Genomic DNA, 19,727 nt, shown 5'->3' on the forward strand with positions numbered 1-19,727 from the left:
GAGGACCTCTCTCTCTCTCTGCCTCTCTGTGTAACTCTGACTTTCAAATAAAATAAATCAATCTCTAAAAAAGAGGAAATGGGATAGAAACATTCAGTCTGCATCTAGGACCACGAAGCACTCCCAGGCTCACCCTCAGAAACTGTATCAGCAGCAACACCAGCCGTATGCCCTCAGAGAACCACGCGCCTGAGTGTCAGCCGCGGGCTGCCACGCCCGGCAGCTCGGCACGCGTGCGGGGGGAGGCCTGGCCCGAGCGCTCGCTCCCCTCGCGCCTCCTCAGGCTGATCTTCCTGTGGGGAGCGCTCGCTCCCCTCGCGGTCCGATGACGCCGCGGGGAGTCTCTGAGCCCGGCCGCGAGCACCTGCAGCGCCTGCTCTCCCTGCCACTTGCGGAACACACCGCTCAGGAAAACGCACGCGCAGGGCGTCAGGCGCGGGTCTGTCCGGACCCTGCCCAGGCTGAGACCTCGGACCCTGCCCAGGCTGAGACCTCGGACCCTGCCCAGGCTGAGACCTTCCCTTCTCGGCTCTTCTGGCGTCCTGGCTCGTCTGCCCTGGGCCAGCTGCACAGACAGGCGGCCGGGGGCGGAGGCAGGGGCCCTGCCTTCCCGGGCGGGGCTGCCAGCGGACGGTACCTGCACGCTCTCTCCTTCTCTGCACACCAGGGGCGACTCCACCATGCTGTAGTCTCGGCCCAGCTGCCACACCCTGTCTATGAGCTGCACGTTGTTGCCGCCTGGCCCAGTGATGCTGTGGGCCCCCAGGGAGTCCTTCTTGGGGGGCTGCGGTGACCTCTTGGAGTGATAGATGTTGAAGACGACGTCCCCTTTGCACACGTCGAAGTCCCACGTGATCACGGAAGAGGCGTCCACGATCTGGATGAGGATCTGCGAGAAGCAGCCGCGTCAGCCGGCAGACGCGTGAGCACGGCCCCAGGAGGCGACAGCTGGTTCTGCTGAGGACCGGGGGGGGGGGGGGGGGCCGGGACACGGGGGGCGGGCTGCTGGCTGAGGACCGGCCTCAGCGGCGGGCGTGGTACGGGCTGGGCGGCAGGGTGGACGTCGACGCCCCGGGTGCTGAGCTCACACCTGAACTTGACCCTGCACCGGGAAGCAGCTTCCTGCAGGGGACCAGCGGCAGGTTCACAGGCACCGTGAGGAGGCAAGGCGGCTGCACAGCTCTGGTGGCAGACTCCGCCCAAGGAGGCAGCAGAGGCCGAGCCGTGCCACCCTCCCCGGGACCTGCCTACAAAGCCCTGCCCAGCGGCTGGTGTTGGGCGCAGTGGGTCAAGTGCCTGGGCCACCACTGTCCCATATCAGCGCACCAGCTCCAGTCCCCATGGCTCTGTTTCCGGTCCAGCACCCGGCTAACGTGCCTGGGAAACCCTGCCACCTAGGGGGAGACCCAGATGGCTCGGCTGCCACCATTCAGGGAGAGAACCAGAGGACACAGGATCTTCTCTCTCCAACATTCCGCTTTCAAATGCATGAAAGGGAAAACCGTCAGCGGCTGGGGGGGGGGGGGGCTGCTGCTGCACTGTGGCACAGCGGTTAAGCCGCAGCTCCCAGCGTGCCAGCTGCAGTCCTGCTAACGTCCTGGAAGCAGCAAAGAACGACTCAAGTATCTAGGCCCCCGCCATCATGCGGGAGACCAGGATGGAGTTACAGGCGCCTGGCTTCAGTCTGGCCCAGATCCAGCTGCTGTGGTCATCTGGGGAATGAACCCACAGATGGAAGATCTCGCTAACTTCTTAGGTGAATGAATACATGTTTAAAAAAATGAACAACCCTCACCCTGACCCACTGTGCTCTGCGGGCCACTCTCCTTCAAGTCCACCACAGCCACCGTCACCACTAAGTCCCTCAACCGCGGACTCCATGAACACAGAAGGCCCAGCCGAGGGCCAGCACTGTGGCACAGAGGGCTGAGCCACTGCTGTGACCCAGGGTAGGGGTGCTGCTCCCTGCTGACGGCCTGGGAAAGCGGAGCAGATGACCCAAGTCCTTGGGCAAGACCCAGTGAGGCGCCTGGCTTTGGCCTGGCCCAGCCCTGGCCGTTGCAGCCATCTGGGGAGTGAACCAGGGGATGGAAGATAACTCTGCCTTTCAAACAAATAAACCAATCTTTAAACAAAACACAGCAGTCCCACCCAAGGGCAGCAGGCGGCACCCAGGAGCATATCGGTCCCGGAGAGAGCCACCTCCTTCCTGCCCTCCCCACACGACGTTCCATTCAGCCTTCCTTGTAGGTGCGCAGTAGACTCCCCTGGTCTGTCCCAAGCCCCCCGGCGGATGCCCACACCGGAGCCAGACACGCTGCACCCGTGTTTCTCCTGTGCACACGCACCTGGGATAACTCTACGCGTAAATGGACACAGAGCACCCAGAACAGACCCATGCGTCAGCCAAAGACATGAGGGTGTGATCTCGCTCCTAAAATACCCAAGTGCGCTGTGCCACAGGAACAAACCACAGAAAGGGAAACCGGGGAAGGGGGTGGGTCTTCCGCTTGGGCTTGACTCAATCCCAAAGCACAGGCGCCGTTCTCTGTTCTGTTTACAGACGCCCTGTGACTCAGAGGAAACAAGTGCGCCATGGACAGGAGCCACGGCCACCACTCCGCCTCCTCCCTCCCGCCCTCCAAGAGGTCAGCACGAAGATCCTCACGACAGCCAGGACCTGGGACTGCCCCCACGCTGCCCCCACGCTGCCCCCACGCGGGCCCTACGCTGCCCCTGTGCTGTCCCTACGCTGCCCCCACACTGCCCCCACACTGCCCCCACCTGGCCCTACGCTGCCCCTACGCTGCCCCCACCTGGCCCTACGCTGCCCCTATGCTGCCCCCACGCGGGCCCTACACTGCCCCTGTGCTGTCCCTACGCTGCCCCCACACTGCCCCCACCTGGCCCTACGCTGCCCCTACGCTGCCCCTATGCTGCCCCTACGCTGCCCCCACGCTGCCCCTACGCTGCCCCTACGCTGCCCCCACGCGGGCCCTACGCTGCCCCTACGCTGCCCCTATGCTGTCCCTACGTTGCCCCCATGCTGCCCCCACGAGCCATGCACACAGAGAACCAAGTTCATCTCTGCTCGCTCAAGCCACAGCAACGGCGCTCTTACCTGCCTGCCCACAAACGTCAGGCGCGTGGGAGGTGTGCCCGCAGCCGTGACAGGCAGATGGCAGGGCCAGGTGGCAGCCATGGCAGGAAGCAGGGAGGGGTCAGCTCCTGGCCTCTGCATGGACTTGGGCCAGCACCACAAGCTCACAGAACACCTGCTCTGTACCCAGCACCACCGTCCTCTGACAACACTGAGCCGCGAACCTCAGCTGGAGCGGGGGATGGGGCGACTCAGCCCTGGGGCCCTCGCGTGTTCCAGCGCAGACAGGGCATGGGCAGCACACGGGGCGGCCACAGCAGCAGCAAACAGAGCTGCACTTGTTTCTCTGTGTCCCTTTAAACTACAGAATCCAACAAATACCTTAAAAATATAAATAATCAGACCCAGTCTTGAGAAGCAATCACAAACAAAAGCTGTTCCGTACGACCACCACGCAGACTAAGTTCAGGACGACCACCACGCAGACTAAGTTCAGTCGACCACCACGCAGACTAAGTTCAGGACGACCACCACGCAGACTAAGTTCAGTCGACCACCACGCAGACTAAGTTCAGGGGCTGCCTTGCGGCACGGAGGGTTCAGCTGCCACCGAGGCGCTGGCATCCCACACAGGAGGCGCCAGGGCGAGTCCTGGCTGCTCCACTTCTGCTCCAGCTCCTGCCTACGCGCCTGGTGCTTGGACCCTGCACCCACGCGGGGGACCCGGGGGACTTCCTGGCTCCTGGCTTCAGCCTGGCAGTTGTGGCCATTTGGGGAGTGAACCAGAGGACAGAAGACCTGTCTCTCAAACAAATAAATCTTTGAAGGTGAGAGGGAGGAACTAAATTTGGGAGTTAAAACCCCTCCCAGAAGGGAAGGCGGGCTGCCGCCACCTGCGTCAGGGCCCGGCCCCGCCCTGCTCCCTCCTACCCTGGGGGAGACCTGCTGTCCCCATGCTTCCAGTTACCCAGCCTGAACAACAGGTGTCGGCAGCCCTAGCCACGGAGCAGGAACGCAGGAACGGCGGGCGGCCAGAGCCCGGCTGTGGGCCCGTGGGGCGGGGGTGGGGGAGGGGGAGGGGGCGGGGGAGGGCAGCGGTGGCACCTCGTGCGGGGCGCCCTTGAAGACGCTCGCGGACTGGTAGATGGTCTCGGTCCACAGCTTCAGGTCTTCGTTCTCCAGCTCCTCCGCTGTCCGGTACAGAGACTTGGGGACCAGTCCGCCCTCCGGCACCTCACACTGCAACAAAAACACAGCAGTGAGCGCTGGGCACGCACACCCAGCCTTGGGGGCCCCAAACAGGCCGCGCCGCCCAGCGCTGACGAGGGGCCACCGAGGGGCCGCCAACGGGGGCCGTGGCAGGGCCCCGACGCAGCCGGCCCTGCTCGGCAGAGCAGCTTCGACCAGGGCGTCCACGTGTTGTGCTGAACTTCGCAGACGAGACCGAGTTAAAGCCGCTTTGCCAAGATCTCGGGCGAGAGCACTGGACTCGCTCTCTACAGCCGCTTCGCGAGGGTTGAGTCCCATCCAGCTCCCTGCTGACGCACCTGGGAAGGCGCTGGAAGATGATCCACGCGCCGGGCTCCTGCCACTTACGTGGGGACCAGGATGGAGTTCCCGGCCCCTGGCTTTGGCCGGGCTCAGACCTGGTCGTTACAGCCGTGAGCCAGCGGATGAGAGCACGCTCTGCTGCTCTCCCTTGCAAGTGTGTGTGTGTGTGCACATATATACTTGTGTGTGTGTGTATGTACTCGTGTTTATGTGTGTGCACTGGTATGTGTACATATTGTGTGCATTCGTACTATGTGCACGTGTATGCGTGCATTTGTACATGCATGTATGTGTGTATATACATGCATGTATCTGTGTGTACACACATATATGTACTTGTATGTATATATATTTGCGTGTGTGGGTACATACGTATTTGCATGCATATATGTATGTGTACACACGTATTTGTATGTGTATGTGTTTGAATGTGTGCACGTGTATGTATGTATTTGCATGTGCATGTATTGTATATGCAGTATGTGTGTATGTGTGTATTTGTATGTATGTGTGTATGTATATGCATGTGTGTATATATGCATGTGTGTGTGTGTAGATATGAAAGAATCAGTGAACGCAGCTGCGTGTGTGAGAACCAAGTCCAATGACTGGTCTACAGCACCAGCCAGAAACACACACACACTTATTTTGATTTTGCTTGAAACAGGCCACACGGAATCAGAACCTGAACACACCACCGTGTCCTCACTGACCTCGCTGTGAGGACTTCACGTTCCAGCTCCTAAGACCCAGTCCTGGGCAGCACAGTGCAAATGCAAGGACAGAGCAGGCCGGGGCAGGGTCGGGAACCCCGCAGGCTCAGAGAGGCGGGGCGGCCTCCACGCTGGCCGGCCCCAGCCACAGCACAGGAGGGAAGACCACCATGCAAGGCCGACGCTCGGACAGCTCAACTCTCGTCCAAAATTCTTAGCGCTCCAAGTGCGTCTCAGCGGTCAGCGCGTGCCGAGCGCAGGCCTGGCTTCCCTGTCCAGGCTCCTCTGGCTCCTCCGCTCAATCCCAGGCACAGTCAGAAGATGCGCTTCCCTGGGTCCCCACGCGGCTCACGGGTCTCTCTGAGCCTGGCCAGCACCTGGGAAGCCGCGGAGCTGTCATCACTCGCTCACTGCACCGCACTCTGACTGCGCCTGCAGTGTCTCCAGCAAAGCTGGCGACCGACGCCTAAGCTCCAGCATCTTCTAAATTCTCCGAGCGTTCAGGAAGACGCCCTGCTGGCTTCCGCCGCCTCGTCATGTGGACGTCCAGTCTGGGTCTCCTCAACGCTCGCGCCGGGTGACGGCACGTGGGGGCCGCGGCCAGGTTCTGAGGGCGACTCTCCCACCAGAGGCCTCGCTGTCCACCCCCCGACAGACGCAGGGAGAAGCAGGGCACTCCGGACGCCCAGCTCCGCCACGCAGTCACGAAGCCCGCCCACAGGGAGCTGTGTGACAATTCCACTAGATTCTGTGTGCACCTCAACGGTTCTGTTGCGTTTACGCTAGGATCAGGGAGATGCCAGCCAACAAACCGAGAACAAATGAGGCCACAGACACGCTCTGCGGGCCCGGGCCAGCCCACACCCCACCGGGCAGCTGCGCACCATGCACTCGCCGCTCAGGAAGTCGGGGATGATCTCCTGGTCGATGTAGTCCGGGAGGCCTCCGGGGCCCTGGTAGTCGTTCCCTGCGTAAATGAGGAACTTCCTCCTGGTGTTGTCATCGATAAACGGACTGACCTGCGAGTGAACAGAGAACGGCCCGTAACCGCGTCTGCTGCGCTGGCCGTCACAGCGAGACCACCAGGTGGGGCGGGCGCCTGGCGCAGAGGCTGCGATGCGGCCTGGAGCCCACACCCCCTCCGGGAGTGCCTGCTTCCAGTGCTAACTCGCGGGCTCTGACCCGGCTCTGACCCGGCTCTGACCCGGCTTGGATCCAGCTCCCGCTGGCTTGCACCCTGGGGGGCAGCAGTGATGGCTCAAAGGCATGGGTCCCTGCACCCACACGGGAGGCCTGGGATGGGTCCTGGGCTCCTGGCGTGGCCTGGGCTAGACCTGGCTGTTGCTGCCATCTGGGGAGTAAGCCAGCAGACGGAGCACCCCCCTCCCTGTGTGCATTTCAGACAAAATGAAAATTAACAAAACAACAACAATGCGGTATTACGAGTGGGAGGCTGACGGAAGAAAATTCCATCTGCGCAGCGTTAGGGACACGGAAGCTTCGCTTCTGTTTCTTTGAGACAAACACTGTGTCTCTGAGTTAGTGAAGAACTAAGATCACGTGAGGCCCAGTGTCGGAACGCAGGCTGCACGCTTTCCCAGCGGCTGACAGCAGGAGACCCACCAGCGTCCAGAGGACAGGGAAGACCCTGGCTGACAGCGTGGTGACCCACCAGCGTCCAGAGGACAGGGAAGACCCTGGGTGCGCGGAGAATGAGCAGCCGGCCCAGCGTCTCGGGGTAGTTGGCCTCCACCACCTCGATGATCCGCAGCAGGGCCTTGACCCCCGGCCTCCACAGGTGGCGCATGTTCAGCCCTTCCAGGTCCACCAGGCAGGTCCAGGAGCTGCAGGGCGGGTGGAGAGGGGCTCAGCTCTCGTTCTGCACTGTGCATCAGGCAGCACTGGGCACCAGGGCTGTGCACTCGTGCTCTGCCTCCTCGGGTGGAACACAGAGTCTCTGCAGCGCTCAGGCAGGCGCTGGCTCCCTGGCGGCGCCGAGAAGCCCCATCTGGACGGGCCAGCCAGGCCACGGGCGCTGTCCCTGGCAGGCTGAGCCGCCGCCCCGACCTGCCGGCAGCAGGGCACGCACCTGGCATTTTGACACACTCTTCAGCAAATATTTACTGAGTGAGGCCCAGGCGCTGAGCACGGCTGTGAACAGAAAAGCAGCCAGAGTCCCCGCCCCGGGGAGCTGTCCCGTCTGACGTCCTCTCGGCGCTAGCCTGGGACGCCGTGCAATCTGAGGACAGTCCACCACACTACAAGGGTGGCTGACGAACGGAGTAACTGCAGTTGGTGGGCCCGAAACAAACACGCAAACAAGCTGCAAGCTGGGGCTCCAAGAGCCGTGCAGGCTGACCTGAGAGGCCAACACTCAGTGACCAAACTCCCACATCCAGGGCTGGCTCTGGGACTGAGTTTCTGCTTGTGATGCCCAGCCCATGCCAGCACAGGTTCGAGTCCCAGCTGCTCCACTTCCAATCCAGCTCCCTGCTAACGCGCCTGGGAAGGCAGTGGAGGTCGGCCCAGGAGTTTAGGCCCCTGCACCCACCTGGGAGACCTGGAAGAAACTCCTGGCTTCAGTCTGACCCAGCCCTGGCCTTAGGGGCCATTCAGGGAGTGAACCAGCAAATGGAAGACCTCTCTCTCTCTCTATTACTCTGCCTTTCAAATAAATAAATGTTAAAAAAAAAAAAAAAAAAACTAAGCCCAGTGACTCTCGCTCCACGATGCCATATTACTCTACCTTCTCGGAGGTCTTGCAATGCACAAACTGCCAGATCTGGCCTCTGAAAGCCCGCGAGAGCTTAGCCAGCTGGGGGGAAGCCAACCCCACACGCACCTGATCGGCCGGCCAAAGACCTTGGTGTTCTCCTCACAGCGCCTCAGCCCCTCCTCGTTGATGGAGAGCACCTGCGCACAGAAGGGGGGGCTGGCGTGAGTGCGCGGGACAGCGGTGCTGCTCCACGCCGTGGAGGGGTCCGTCACAGGGCATGCCGTCCCTGCCAACCAGACGCTGGCCACGGAAGCTTCCCGTGGCGTCCACGTAGACACTGTCGTTCTCCCCGGAGAAAGAACCGGGCAAGGGCAGCAGCCAGCCCCTCAGAGGAGCCGCCGGACGAGCGGGGGACACGAGCTGGCGCTGGCCTCAGAACCAGGCACCGGGAGCAGCAGGAGATAAGCGCCAAGTGTGGGAGCTCCCGAAGGGGCCGCCTCAGAGCAGGCTCCGCACGCGGCCCAGGAGAGGCCCCCAACTCCCCCAGTGGAGAAGCCCCCAGACCTCCACGTGCACCTGAGAGACGGCCTCGGGCCAGCAGCACACCCCACAAAATGCCCGCGACGGGGGCTTCCAAGACAAAGGCATGGGTTACAGAGGAGCCCTCTAAAGCTCGCGTTTTTGTTTAAACTCAAGGACCGCGTCCCTCTGCGGAGGGCGGTGCAGCTGCCAGCGCCGGGGCTGCCGTGGGCGAAGGGGCAGCGCAGAGCGGGCCTGCAGCGCGGGAGCGGACGGCAGCCGCTAGCCCAGTGAGAACGCGGGCGGCGGGAGGCTCAGGGAGAGGTCTCAGAGGCGGGAGGGAGGGCGGGGAGAGGTCTCAGAGGTGGGGAGGGAGGGAGGGCGGGGAGAGCCGCAGAGCGAGTGGGGCGGTGGGCGCAGGACCAGGCCCCAGGGCGGCGGGCGCAGGACCAGGCCCCAGGAGGCGCCCGAGCACAGTCGGTGCTGTTCTGAGGCTGTCACGGCGAGAAACACTTGCACAACTTGCGTGTCCTCCCTGAGATCTTAGTTTCTCTCCTAGTAACACAGGCGACCCGTCAGGACAGGTCGGTGGCAACACGCCAGTGCCACCAGCAGAGAGAGCAGCGTGAGGCTGGCACGGGGCCCGGCAACCCGCAGTGGACACTCACGTATCTCAGCAGGGCCTCCTCTCCGAGGGCTCTCACCAGCCCTTTGGTGTCCATCTGGCCCAGCCTGAGCACGTACAGCGGCCGCCCGTCTGCAGAAAGGGAAGAAAAGACAGCGTCGGCACTCGTGGGAGACCTGGATGGGGGAAGCTGGGGGAGCTGGGGGAGCGGCTCGCAGAGCCCCGACAAGGCAGCATGGCCCACGCTCCACACAAGCCGCAGCTCACTCCTCACGGAAGCACCACCTAGTGTGGAGGGGAGGTAGCCCACGTCTTCCCAAGAAAACTCCAAAGAAGGGACCTGCGTTGTGGCATAACAAGCCCCTGCCTGCACTGCCGGCTTCCCACATGGGCTGCCAGTTCACATCCTGGCTGCTCCACTTCCAATCCAGTTCCCTTATGCTAATGTGTCTGGGAAAACAGTGGAAGACGGCCCAAGTGCTTGGGCCCCTGCACCCACATGGGAGACCCGGAAGAAGCTCCTGGCTCCCAGCTTTGGCCTGACCCAGCCCTGGCTGTTGTGACCATCTCGGGAGTCAATCAGTAGATGGAAGATTTCTCTCTCACTCTCACTTCTCAGGAGCCAAGAATTCCATCCAGGTCTCCCACGTGGGTAGCAGGGGCCCAAGCACTTGGGCCATCACTGGCTGCCTCCCCAGTACGTTAGCAGGGAGCTGGATTGGAAGTGGAGCAGCTGGGACTCGAATGTCACTCCAACACAGGACGCTGGTGTCACAGGCAGCTTAAATCGCTGAGCCACAGCGCTGACGCCCACAGGTATTTTTTCTACAAATGCAGAATACTTTCAAAACCTCCTTTCTTAAAAAAGAATTTTTTTTCATTTACAGGTTCCTAAAAAGTTAATTTCAACATTTTTAAAAAGCCAGCCTCCTTCAGTCCCCACCCTAAGGACCAAGGTAAACAAGAACAGCCTGGAAATCCTCAAATCCAAACCGACTGGCACAATATCAGCCCTGCTTCTCTGCAGCCCTCACGGGCGGAGCTCCAGAGGGTCCGGCTCACACCCCACTAACGCCATCACCTGGGCCAGCCACCCAGAGGCAGCCCGAGTCGGCACCAGCTAGGCTCCTGCCACTCAGTGCCAAGGGGATCATGGGAAAGAAAAGGACTGGATGGCTCTCCAGAGAAGGCACTGACCCTGCACCGTGTGCACGGAGGCCAGGGCGGGGATGACCAGGAACCATTTCTCACTACCAAGCTCTGTAGCCCCTGAAGGCTGGGCACAAGAGGACTGAACACCAGGACTATGGGCTCCAGAGTCACGCTGCATTAGCTCGGAGAAACAGGCGATAAGTCGGGAACACACACACAGGGGAGCCCCTCGGCTTGGAAAGGACAGGGCCAGAGCAGGGGCGGGAGCCCACTTCCTGGCAGCCTCGGGGCCTCTGTCCAGCGCCTGCACCCAAGCCGTGCAAATCCGGATCGGGCGTCAGTGCCATCGCTGGCGCTGCAGGGTCTGCACCTGCGCAGAGGGCGGCGGCTACGGCAGGTGCACAGCTGTCCCGGACCTGTGCTTGGGGTGAGGCTCTGTGCTGACGGAGCTGCATCAGAGGCCAACGCCACCGCTAAGACCTTTATCACCACAGCTCTGTGCTCCCGGAAAACCGCCCCAGACATCCCCACTTCATTCTTCATGAGTCAAAACCAGGTGCATGCACTAGGAAGGACGTGAAGTCCCCGCCCCAGGGGCTACGCGTCCAGGTGCTGTGTGGAGAGGCAGAGATGCCAGGCTGGCCCTGGCCGCTCAGGTGGAGAGAGCTGTGCCTGGGGCGGGAGGCAGCCCTCTCTCTGCGCCAGGGACGGGCTCCCATCCCCCATGTGAGCAGGCCCCTCCTGCTCCGTGCACAACCCAGTGTCTCCGGTGACACGGAGAGACAGCAGGACAAAAACAGACGCTGTGCGTCTGCACTACCTTTGTCGTGGTGATGCCAGCCTCCTGCGTAGTAGTCCTGAAGGACCTGCGGCGGGGTCCAGGTGTCCAGGATGTAGTCCACCTGGTGCTGCTTCCGCCACGTCAAAGACTGGCAGAGGATCTCTCTGGCTTTGTCAATATTAAAGTCCCGAGCTCGCAGGAACCGGAGAATGTGCTCATCTTTCGGGATCTATTCAGAGAGAAAGAGGTTTCTAAGCAATGTTAAAAGTTGCTAAGGGACTAAGAGTCATAAAACTCCCACTTCCCATCAACAGGGAGCTGATTATTACATTGTTCAAAATTAGCTATTTCCAAAAAAATCTTCGACACTTAGAAGACCAGCATCAGTCTGAATAATGCTCATGGTGCGGCTCACACCAGGGCACACAGCACTCCCTGAACCTGCCAGCACTGGCCTGTGCATTACCATCTGTGCACCGTCATGTGCGTGGGACAGCAGGGGGACAGACTCCCCACACCAGACACAGCAGGGGGACAGACTCCCCACGACAGACACAGCAGGGGGACAGACTCCCCACACCAGACACAGCAGGGGGACAGACTCCCCACACCAGACACAGCAGGGGGACAGACTCCCCACAGACACAGCAGGGGGACAGACTCCCCACAGACGCAGCAGGGGGACAGACTCCCCACGCCTGACACAGCAGGGGGACAGACTCCCCACGCCAGACACAGCAGGGGGACAGACTCCCCACGCCAGACACAGCAGGAGGACAGACTCCCCACAGACGCAGCAGGGGGACAGACTCCCCACAGACACAGCAGGAGGACAGACTCCCCACACCAGACACAGCAGGAGGACAGACTCCCCACACCAGACACAGCAGGGGGACAGACTCCCCACAGACACAGCAGGGGGACAGACTCCCCACGCCAGACACAGCAGGGGGACAGACTCCCCACGCCAGACACAGCAGGGGGACAGACTCCCCACGCCAGACACAGCAGGGGGACAGACTCCCCACACCAGACACAGCAGGGGGACAGACTCCCCACACCAGACACAGCAGGGGGACAGACTCCCCACGCCAGACACAGCAGGGGGACAGACTCCCCACAGACACAGCAGGGGGACAGACTCCCCACGCCAGACACAGCAGGGGGACAGACTCCCCACGCCAGACACAGCAGGGGGACAGACTCCCCACGCCAGACACAGCAGGGGGACAGACTCCCCACACCAGACACAGCAGGGGGACAGACTCCCCACGCCAGACACAGCAGGGGGACAGACTCCCCACAGACACAGCAGGGGGACAGACTCCCCACAGACACAGCAGGGGGACAGACTCCCCACAGACACAGCAGGGGGACAGACTCCCCACGCCTGACACAGCAGGAGGACAGACTCCCCACACCAGACACAGCAGGGGGACAGACTCCCCACAGACACAGCAGGGGGACAGACTCCCCACGACAGACACAGCAGGGGGACAGACTCCCCACAGACGCAGCAGGAGGACAGACTCCCCACGCCTGACACAGCAGGGGGACAGACTCCCCACGCCTGACACAGCAGGGGGACAGACTCCCCACACCAGACACAGCAGGGGGACAGACTCCCCACAGACACAGCAGGGGGACAGACTTCCCACGACAGACACAGCAGGGGGACAGCCTCCCCACAGACACAGCAGGGGGACAGACTCCCCACACCAGACACAGCAGGGGGACAGACTCCCCACAGACACAGCAGGGGGACAGACTCCCCACAGACGCAGCAGGGGGACAGACTCCCCACAGACGCAGCGGGCACTGGCAGGGCGGGTTAAGCTGCCACCTGGATCCCCACACCCCGTGTCTGAGTGCAGGCCGCGTGCCGGCTGCTCTGCTTCCAGTGCAGCTTCCTGTGCTGACGCACCTGGCGGACAGGGGAGGATGGCCCGGGCACTGGGGGACAGGGGAGGATGGCCCGGGCACTGGGGGACAGGGGAGGATGGCCCGGGCACGGGGGGACAGGGGAGGATGGCCCGGGCACTGGGGGACAGGGGAGGATGGCCCGGGCACGGGGGGACAGGGGCGGATGGCCTGGGCACTGGGGGACAGGGGAGGATGGCCCGGGCACGGGGGGACAGGGGAGGATGGCCCGGGCACTGGGGGACAGGGGAGGATGGCCCGGGCACTGGGGCCCTGCCGGCCATGGGGGAGGCCCTCAGGGAACTCCCAGCTCCCGGCTCCTGCCTGGCCCAGCCCTGGATACTGAAGGCATCTGGGCACTGAAGCAGTGATGGAAGATCCCTCTGTCCCTCTGCCTTTCAAGTAAATAAATAAATCTTAAAAAAAAAAAAACAGGGCCGGCACCACGGCTCACTAGGCTAATCCTCCGCTTTGCGGCACCGGCACACCAGGTTCTAGTCCCGGTTGGGGCGCCGGATTCTGTCCCGGTTGCCCCTCTTCCAGGCCAGCTCTCTGCTGTGGCCCAGGAGTGCAGTGGAGGATGGCCCAAGTGCTTGGGCCCTGCACCCCATGGGAGACCAGGAGAAGTACCTGGCTCCTGCCATCGGATCAGCGCGGTGCGCCAGCCGCGGCGGCCATTGGAGGGTGAACCAACGGCAAAGGAAGACCTTTCTCTCTCTCTCTCACTGTCCACTCTGCCTGTCAAAAAAAAAAAAAAAAAAAAAAAACAGATTACAAGATGGTGCTGGCTTCGGTGGTGGTGGCGTTGCTGACACACAAGAACCTTCTCTAGACGCCACTGCCAATCGGTGAGCTTCTTCCTTAGCAGAGAGCAAGGCACGGGCGTCCCCCAGTGCCACACCCTGGCTCGTGTGGGCGGTCCTCGGGGACGAAGAGTGAGTGGGAACCTGAGCTGGCTCCCAGCCCCGCGCCGGGCACACAATGCAAAGCCCACAGCCTCACCTTCACCAGGCGGGACCAGCTGTACGCAAGTGGTTCAGAAGGTGGCTTTTGGAACCTAACAGCCTGGGTTCAAATCCTGACGCCACCGCTCGCTAGCTGTAGGAGGTGGGCCTGCTTCCTCCCACTCGAGCAGAGGTGCTAGGAACAGACCTGCCCCACGGGGCTGCTGGGGGATGTAGAAAGGGCTGACGCGGTGGCCAGCACGCGGCCAGCACACGACAACGGCAGCCAGGAGCAGCAAACAGTCCTGAGTCGCCGTCTCTGGTGAGCAGCTTCCCTGAATTAAGCCCTGGGCACGGCGGTGAGACACAGACCCGCCTCGGCCTGCCACCTAAGACGGCCGACCCGAGTCCTCACGAGGCCAAGATTCTGCCAAAATCCTTACGTCTCTAATTGCGAACTCTCAATTCCTTCCAAACGTTCTGAAAATTAAAATGCGTGAGCACTCAGAACACAAGTCTGCTTTGTAACTCGACATTTAACTGTTCTCAAGTCACACTGTCCTGCTGAAAGTCTAGGAGACAACAGCCGACCCCACACGGAGGGGCACGGCAACGTGCCGCCGCGGACTCCAACGCCCCCAGTCAGCGCCCTTCAGCCGGGCGCGGGGGGCGCTCCCACCCACGACAGCCAGCGCGCACCCCACTTTCACACCCACGGCAGCCAGCGCGCCCCCTTTCACCCACGGCAGCCAGCGCCCCCTTCACACCACGGCAGCCAGCCCCCCTTCACAGCGGCGCCACTCACTTTGCCCTTGTGTGTTTCCTGGAGCCACTGGCGGAGCCGGATGAGGCAGCTCTCCTGGAGCGGGGTCAGGTCACCCAGGTACCTCTTGATGTAGTCTGCGTCCAGCTTGTCTGCAACACAGGGCACGCGGCAGGGCTCACGCAGGGACACCGGCACCGGGGCCTCCAGGTCCACCTCGGTGATGGCAGCGCGGGGGCCTGGGCCAAGCCTGCAGCGACGGCGGCGTCTGTGGGAGATGCAGGCTGGCGGCCGCCTGCCCTGACGGGCACCCAGTGCGGATGCGGCAACGCGGCCCTGCGCCCAGTGCTGGGCAAGCACTGCATGTCCGTCAAAAATCGTAAAGCAGCGATTAAAAAATAAGTCAAAACGCAAGAGAACTCAGGAGCCGGCCACCGCAGAGACGCCGTGGTCTGTGAGGTCAAACTGCAGACCAAGCCGCAGGCTGGCATCCTGGCTCCGGCCTTCCCTGGACCCTTCCGGGTACCTCTGCTTGAGAAACCTCAGGTCTCCAAACAAGAAAGTGCATCTAGGGCCGACGCCGCGGCTCACTAGGCTAATCCTCCGCCTAGCGGCGCCGGCACACCGGGTTCTAGTCCCGGTCGGGGCGCCGGATTCTGTCCCGGTTGCCCCTCTTCCAGGCCAGCTCTCTGCTATGGCCAGGGAGTGCAGTGGAGGATGGCCCAGGTGCTTGGGCCCTGCACCCCATGGGAGACCAGGAGAAGCACCTGGCTCCTGGCTCCTGCCATCGGATCAGCGCAGTGCGCCGGCCGCAGCGCGCCGGCCGCGGTGGCCATTGGAGGGTGAACCAACAGCAAAGGAAGACCTTTCTCTCTGTCTCTCTTTCTCACTGTCCACTCTGCCTGTCAAAAAAAAAAAAAAAAAGAAAGTGCATCTAAATCAAGTCTGAATAAAGAAGGGTCAGCGCTGTGGCGTAGTGGGTAAAGCTGCCGCCTGCAATGTCGGCATCCCATATAGGCGCCGGTTCGAGTCCCGGCTGCTCCACTTCCGATCCAGCTCTCTGCTATGGCCTGGGAAAGGAGTAGAAGATGGCCCAAGTCCTTGGGCCCCCGCACCCACATGGGAGACCTGGAAGAAGCTCCTGGCTCCAGATCGACACAGCGCCGGCCATTGTGGTCATTTGGGGAGTGAACCAGCAGACAGAAGACCTCTCTCTCTCTGCCTCTGCCACTCTGTAACTCTGCCTTTCAAATAAGTTAATTAATCTTGGAAAAAAAAAAAGAAGAAGAAGAAGATGACCCAAGAGCTTGGGTCCCTGCCACCCATGTGGGAGACCAGGATGGTGTTCCTGGCTCCTGGCTTCAGCTCAGCCCAGCCCCAGATGTTGCAGCCATATGGGAAGTGAACCAGTGGATGGAAGGTCTCTCTCTGTCTCTTTTTTTCAAATAAATTGTTTTTAATTTTCCAGTGGGGGGCTTTCCTTGTGTTTCCAGCGTTTCAGACTCTACCATGGGCATTACCTCTGCGGGCGTGTCACTCAAGGCCTCGGCGCCTCCTTACCCTGTGACCGGGGGTCCTAAGCCCTTCCTAAGCACAGGGAACCGGCACTAGGAGGAGGGGCTCGGAGGAGGCTGCCGGGGCCACAGGGCGGGGACAGTGCTCTCGGGGCCTCTACTGAGGCAGAGGAAACGCCTCTGGTCTCCACAAGAGCGGTGGCTGCGACCTTCCCAGTGAAATCGAAGACGGAAACAAGACCGTGCTTACATAAGGCAGAGGACGGCGCCAAAACCAAGAGCAGATTTCCCTTCCCGAGACGGCCGACGGCAAGCAGGTGGCGTGCGGCAGGGCCCACAGCGCCCAGCCCTGCTCTAGGAAGGCAGCAGCCTGAGACTCACCGTCCGGGGTCCCCGCGGCGGACTCCGGCACACCACCCGGGGTGCTGGAGGCCTCGCTGCACAGCCCCTCCCGGAGGGCGGCGTCTGGGATGGCGGCTGCGGCCGCTGCCTGCTTCCCGCTCGCCGCAGTCTCCGTGCAGGGCGCGAGGGAAGGCGGGGTCCAGCGGGGCACGAAGGTGATGCCTTCCTCCTCCAGCTGCCGCAGGTAGTACTCAATGATCTCCTTGCCCTTGAAGGAACACAGCCCGTGTCCGGTCACTCATCCCCACCACACGGCAGTGCCACGACTCATCCCCACCACACGGCAGTGCCACATTCATCCCCACGGCACGGCAGTGCCACATTCATCCCCACCGCACGGCAGTGCCACGACTCATCCCCACCACACGGCAGTGCCACATTCATCCCCACCGCACGGCAGTGCCACATTCATCCCCACCACACGGCAGTGCCACATTCATCCCCACCACACGGCAGTGCCACATTCATCCCCACCACACGGCAGTGCCATGACTCATCCCCACCACACGGCAGTGCCACATTCATCCCCACCGCACGGCAGTGCCACGACTCATCCCCACCACACGGCAGTGCCACATTCATCCCCACCACACGGCAGTGCCACGACTCATCCCCACCACACGGCAGTGCCACATTCATCCCCACCGCACGGCAGTGCCACGACTCATCCCCACCACACGGCAGTGCCACATTCATCCCCACCACACGGCAGTGCCACATTCATCCCCACCACACGGCAGTGCCACGACTCATCCCCACCACACGGCAGTGCCACATTCATCCCCACCACACGGCAGTGCCACATTCATCCCCACCACACGGCAGTGCCACGACTCATCCCCACCACACGGCAGTGCCACATTCATCCCCACCACACGGCAGTGCCACAGGAGACGTGATTCACCCTCACGAGTTGGCAAATGCTACTGAAAACCACTGTACAGACCAAGGGGGAAAGACAAAGGACTCTGTTTTTCACTTTTTCCTAATTTTTCTTCTTCCTCCTCTCTGAAGGGTTACTCAACATTCTCAACACACGCCTGTGCCAACCCGGCCGCCTGACTGCCAGCAGCCTTCAGACAGCGCCCACAACCCCGCTGGTGTAGTTCAACGACAGGCAGCAGGAAGTGAGAAGGTCTCGCAGGGAAGACGAACCCGACAATCCAGGGCGGGGGTGCCCAGGAGCCCATGGGTGAGTCTCACCACGTGGCAGAGGCGAGCCTGGGGGTGCTGTGAGCCCCAGGCCGCTGCCCGCCCCAGCGTCCACCCTTCCCGGCAGAGAACGCAATGGCCAGGAGCATCCTGTACCCCCTCACCTCTGTCAGCACCACCCCCATCTGAACCCTGACCTCTGAGGATAAGGCAGGGGCCAGGCCTCAAAGAGTTTCCTCTTCAAGAAGGGGCCTGCAATCCCTAACCCATCCCCCACCTCCCCAACCCTCCCTCCCTAAGCCATCCCCCACCTCCCCAACCCTCCCTCCCTCACCCATCCCCCACCTCCCCAACCCTCCCTCCCTAAGCCATCCCCCACCTCCCCAACCCTCCCTCCCTAACCCATCCCCTACCTCCCCAACCCTCCCTCCCTAACCCACCCCCCACCTCCCCAACCCTCCCTCCCTAACCCATCCCCCACCTCCCTAACCCTCCCTCCCTAACCCATCCCCCACCTCCCCAACCCTCCCTCCCTAAGCCATCCCCCACCTCCCCAGCCCTCCCTCCCTAACCCATCCCCCACCTCCCCAACCCTCCCTCCCTAACCCACCCCCCACCTCCCCAGCCCATCCCCCACCTCCCGCCCACACCTTCCACAGAGCCCCAATAGCAACTCACTTTTTTAATGTTGCTGGTATACTGTTTCATGGCAATTTTTTCGACAGTACTTTCAAACCCAAAGAAAGACTTGATATCTAAACTCGCAGACTGTTCAAAGCAAGTCCAGTCTTCATTTTCAGGGTGAACCTGCGGGCGGAGAGAAAGCACACTCACTGACCGGGCCGCACTGAGACGTGTCCGTGTGCTCCTCAGACACGCGTGACGAGAAACACGCGCTTCCCCAACCAGCTGACTGAACGCACACAGCGGCTGGAAACCACAGTGGCTCGAAGTCATGAAAAGGTCAAATAACAACTTTTCCAGGATATCAAAAATGGGTAGGAAAGGAGAGCTCCACTTCTCCTGCTCCGTCCCCCACTCGGCACCCTCGGAGCATCCCCTGCCTCGTCTGTGCTGCCCACGGTCCAGCAGGGGACAAGGACGACTGGCGCAGATCTAACAGGCAGAGAACCACACAGCCATTGGAAAGAGAACTAGGGGCAGGGCTAAAAGGATCAGAGGTCGGCGCCAGCACTGTGGTGCAGCCGGTTAAGACCCCGCCTGCAGTGCTGGCATTCCATATGGGAGCCAGTTTGAGTCCTGGCTGCGCCACTTCTGATCCAGCTCCCTGCTGGTGCACCTGGGAACGCAGCAGAAGATGGCCAAGTGCTTGGGCCCTGCACCCACATGCCAGACCCAGATAAGTTCCTAGCTCCTAGCTTCAGCCGGGCCCAGCCCACGGTGTTGCAGCTATCTGGGGAGTGAACCAACAGCTGGAAGAACTGTCTCTCCCTCTGACTTTCAAATCAATCAATAAATAAATCTTTATTAAAGAAAAAGGAAGATCGGGGTCCGGCTGCAGAATTACTCAGGGTCAGGGCAGCTTTGAGCAGCAGAGGCTGGAGGGGGAGGGAGGGGGCAGGAGACGGGGCACAGCAAGGCTGGAAGAGCCAGCACTTGCAGCAGAAGCCGCAGGAAGCAGCCTCACGCCAGGCAGGAGCCACGAAGGAGGGACGGCAGAGTGCTCAGGAGAGACAGGGCCTCGTGCGCCACGCAGGGGCTCGGGGCTCGACTGGGGGGCGTAGAGGCTGCCAGGCTTTGAGCTGAGAAGTGACACGAGCTGATCTGCTGCAAAGCCTCAGGAGGGGCCACTCGGGCCCCGGCGTGGAGGAGGCGTCGTGAGAGGGTGAACCTCACCAGGGACCACTCGGGCCC

The 19,727-nt window shown here is 61.8% G+C and overlaps 1 protein-coding gene across 6 annotated transcripts in view; it reads right to left on the reverse strand.

Annotated features, from left to right (window-relative positions):
• SEC14L1 (SEC14 like lipid binding 1) overlaps positions 1–19,727 on the reverse strand; it is a 60,159-nt gene that overhangs the window by 3,670 nt on the left and 36,762 nt on the right. For all 6 annotated transcript variants that reach the window (XM_051827997.2, XM_070060245.1, XM_051827996.2 and 3 more), the window contains exons 5-14: positions 18,531–18,659; positions 16,680–16,908; positions 14,827–14,936; positions 11,197–11,386; positions 9,268–9,356; positions 8,207–8,277; positions 7,037–7,208; positions 6,249–6,383; positions 4,205–4,339; positions 638–889 (exon numbers count right to left, since the gene is read on the reverse strand). In XM_051827997.2, coding sequence (XP_051683957.2) covers positions 638–889; positions 4,205–4,339; positions 6,249–6,383; positions 7,037–7,208; positions 8,207–8,277; positions 9,268–9,356; positions 11,197–11,386; positions 14,827–14,936; positions 16,680–16,908; positions 18,531–18,659 — 1,512 coding nt within the window. The remainder of the gene's footprint in view (positions 1–637; positions 890–4,204; positions 4,340–6,248; positions 6,384–7,036; positions 7,209–8,206; positions 8,278–9,267; positions 9,357–11,196; positions 11,387–14,826; positions 14,937–16,679; positions 16,909–18,530; positions 18,660–19,727) is intronic.

This window comes from Oryctolagus cuniculus, chromosome 17, assembly GCF_964237555.1.
Source record: "Oryctolagus cuniculus chromosome 17, mOryCun1.1, whole genome shotgun sequence".
Taxonomy (NCBI): Eukaryota; Metazoa; Chordata; class Mammalia; order Lagomorpha; family Leporidae; genus Oryctolagus; species Oryctolagus cuniculus.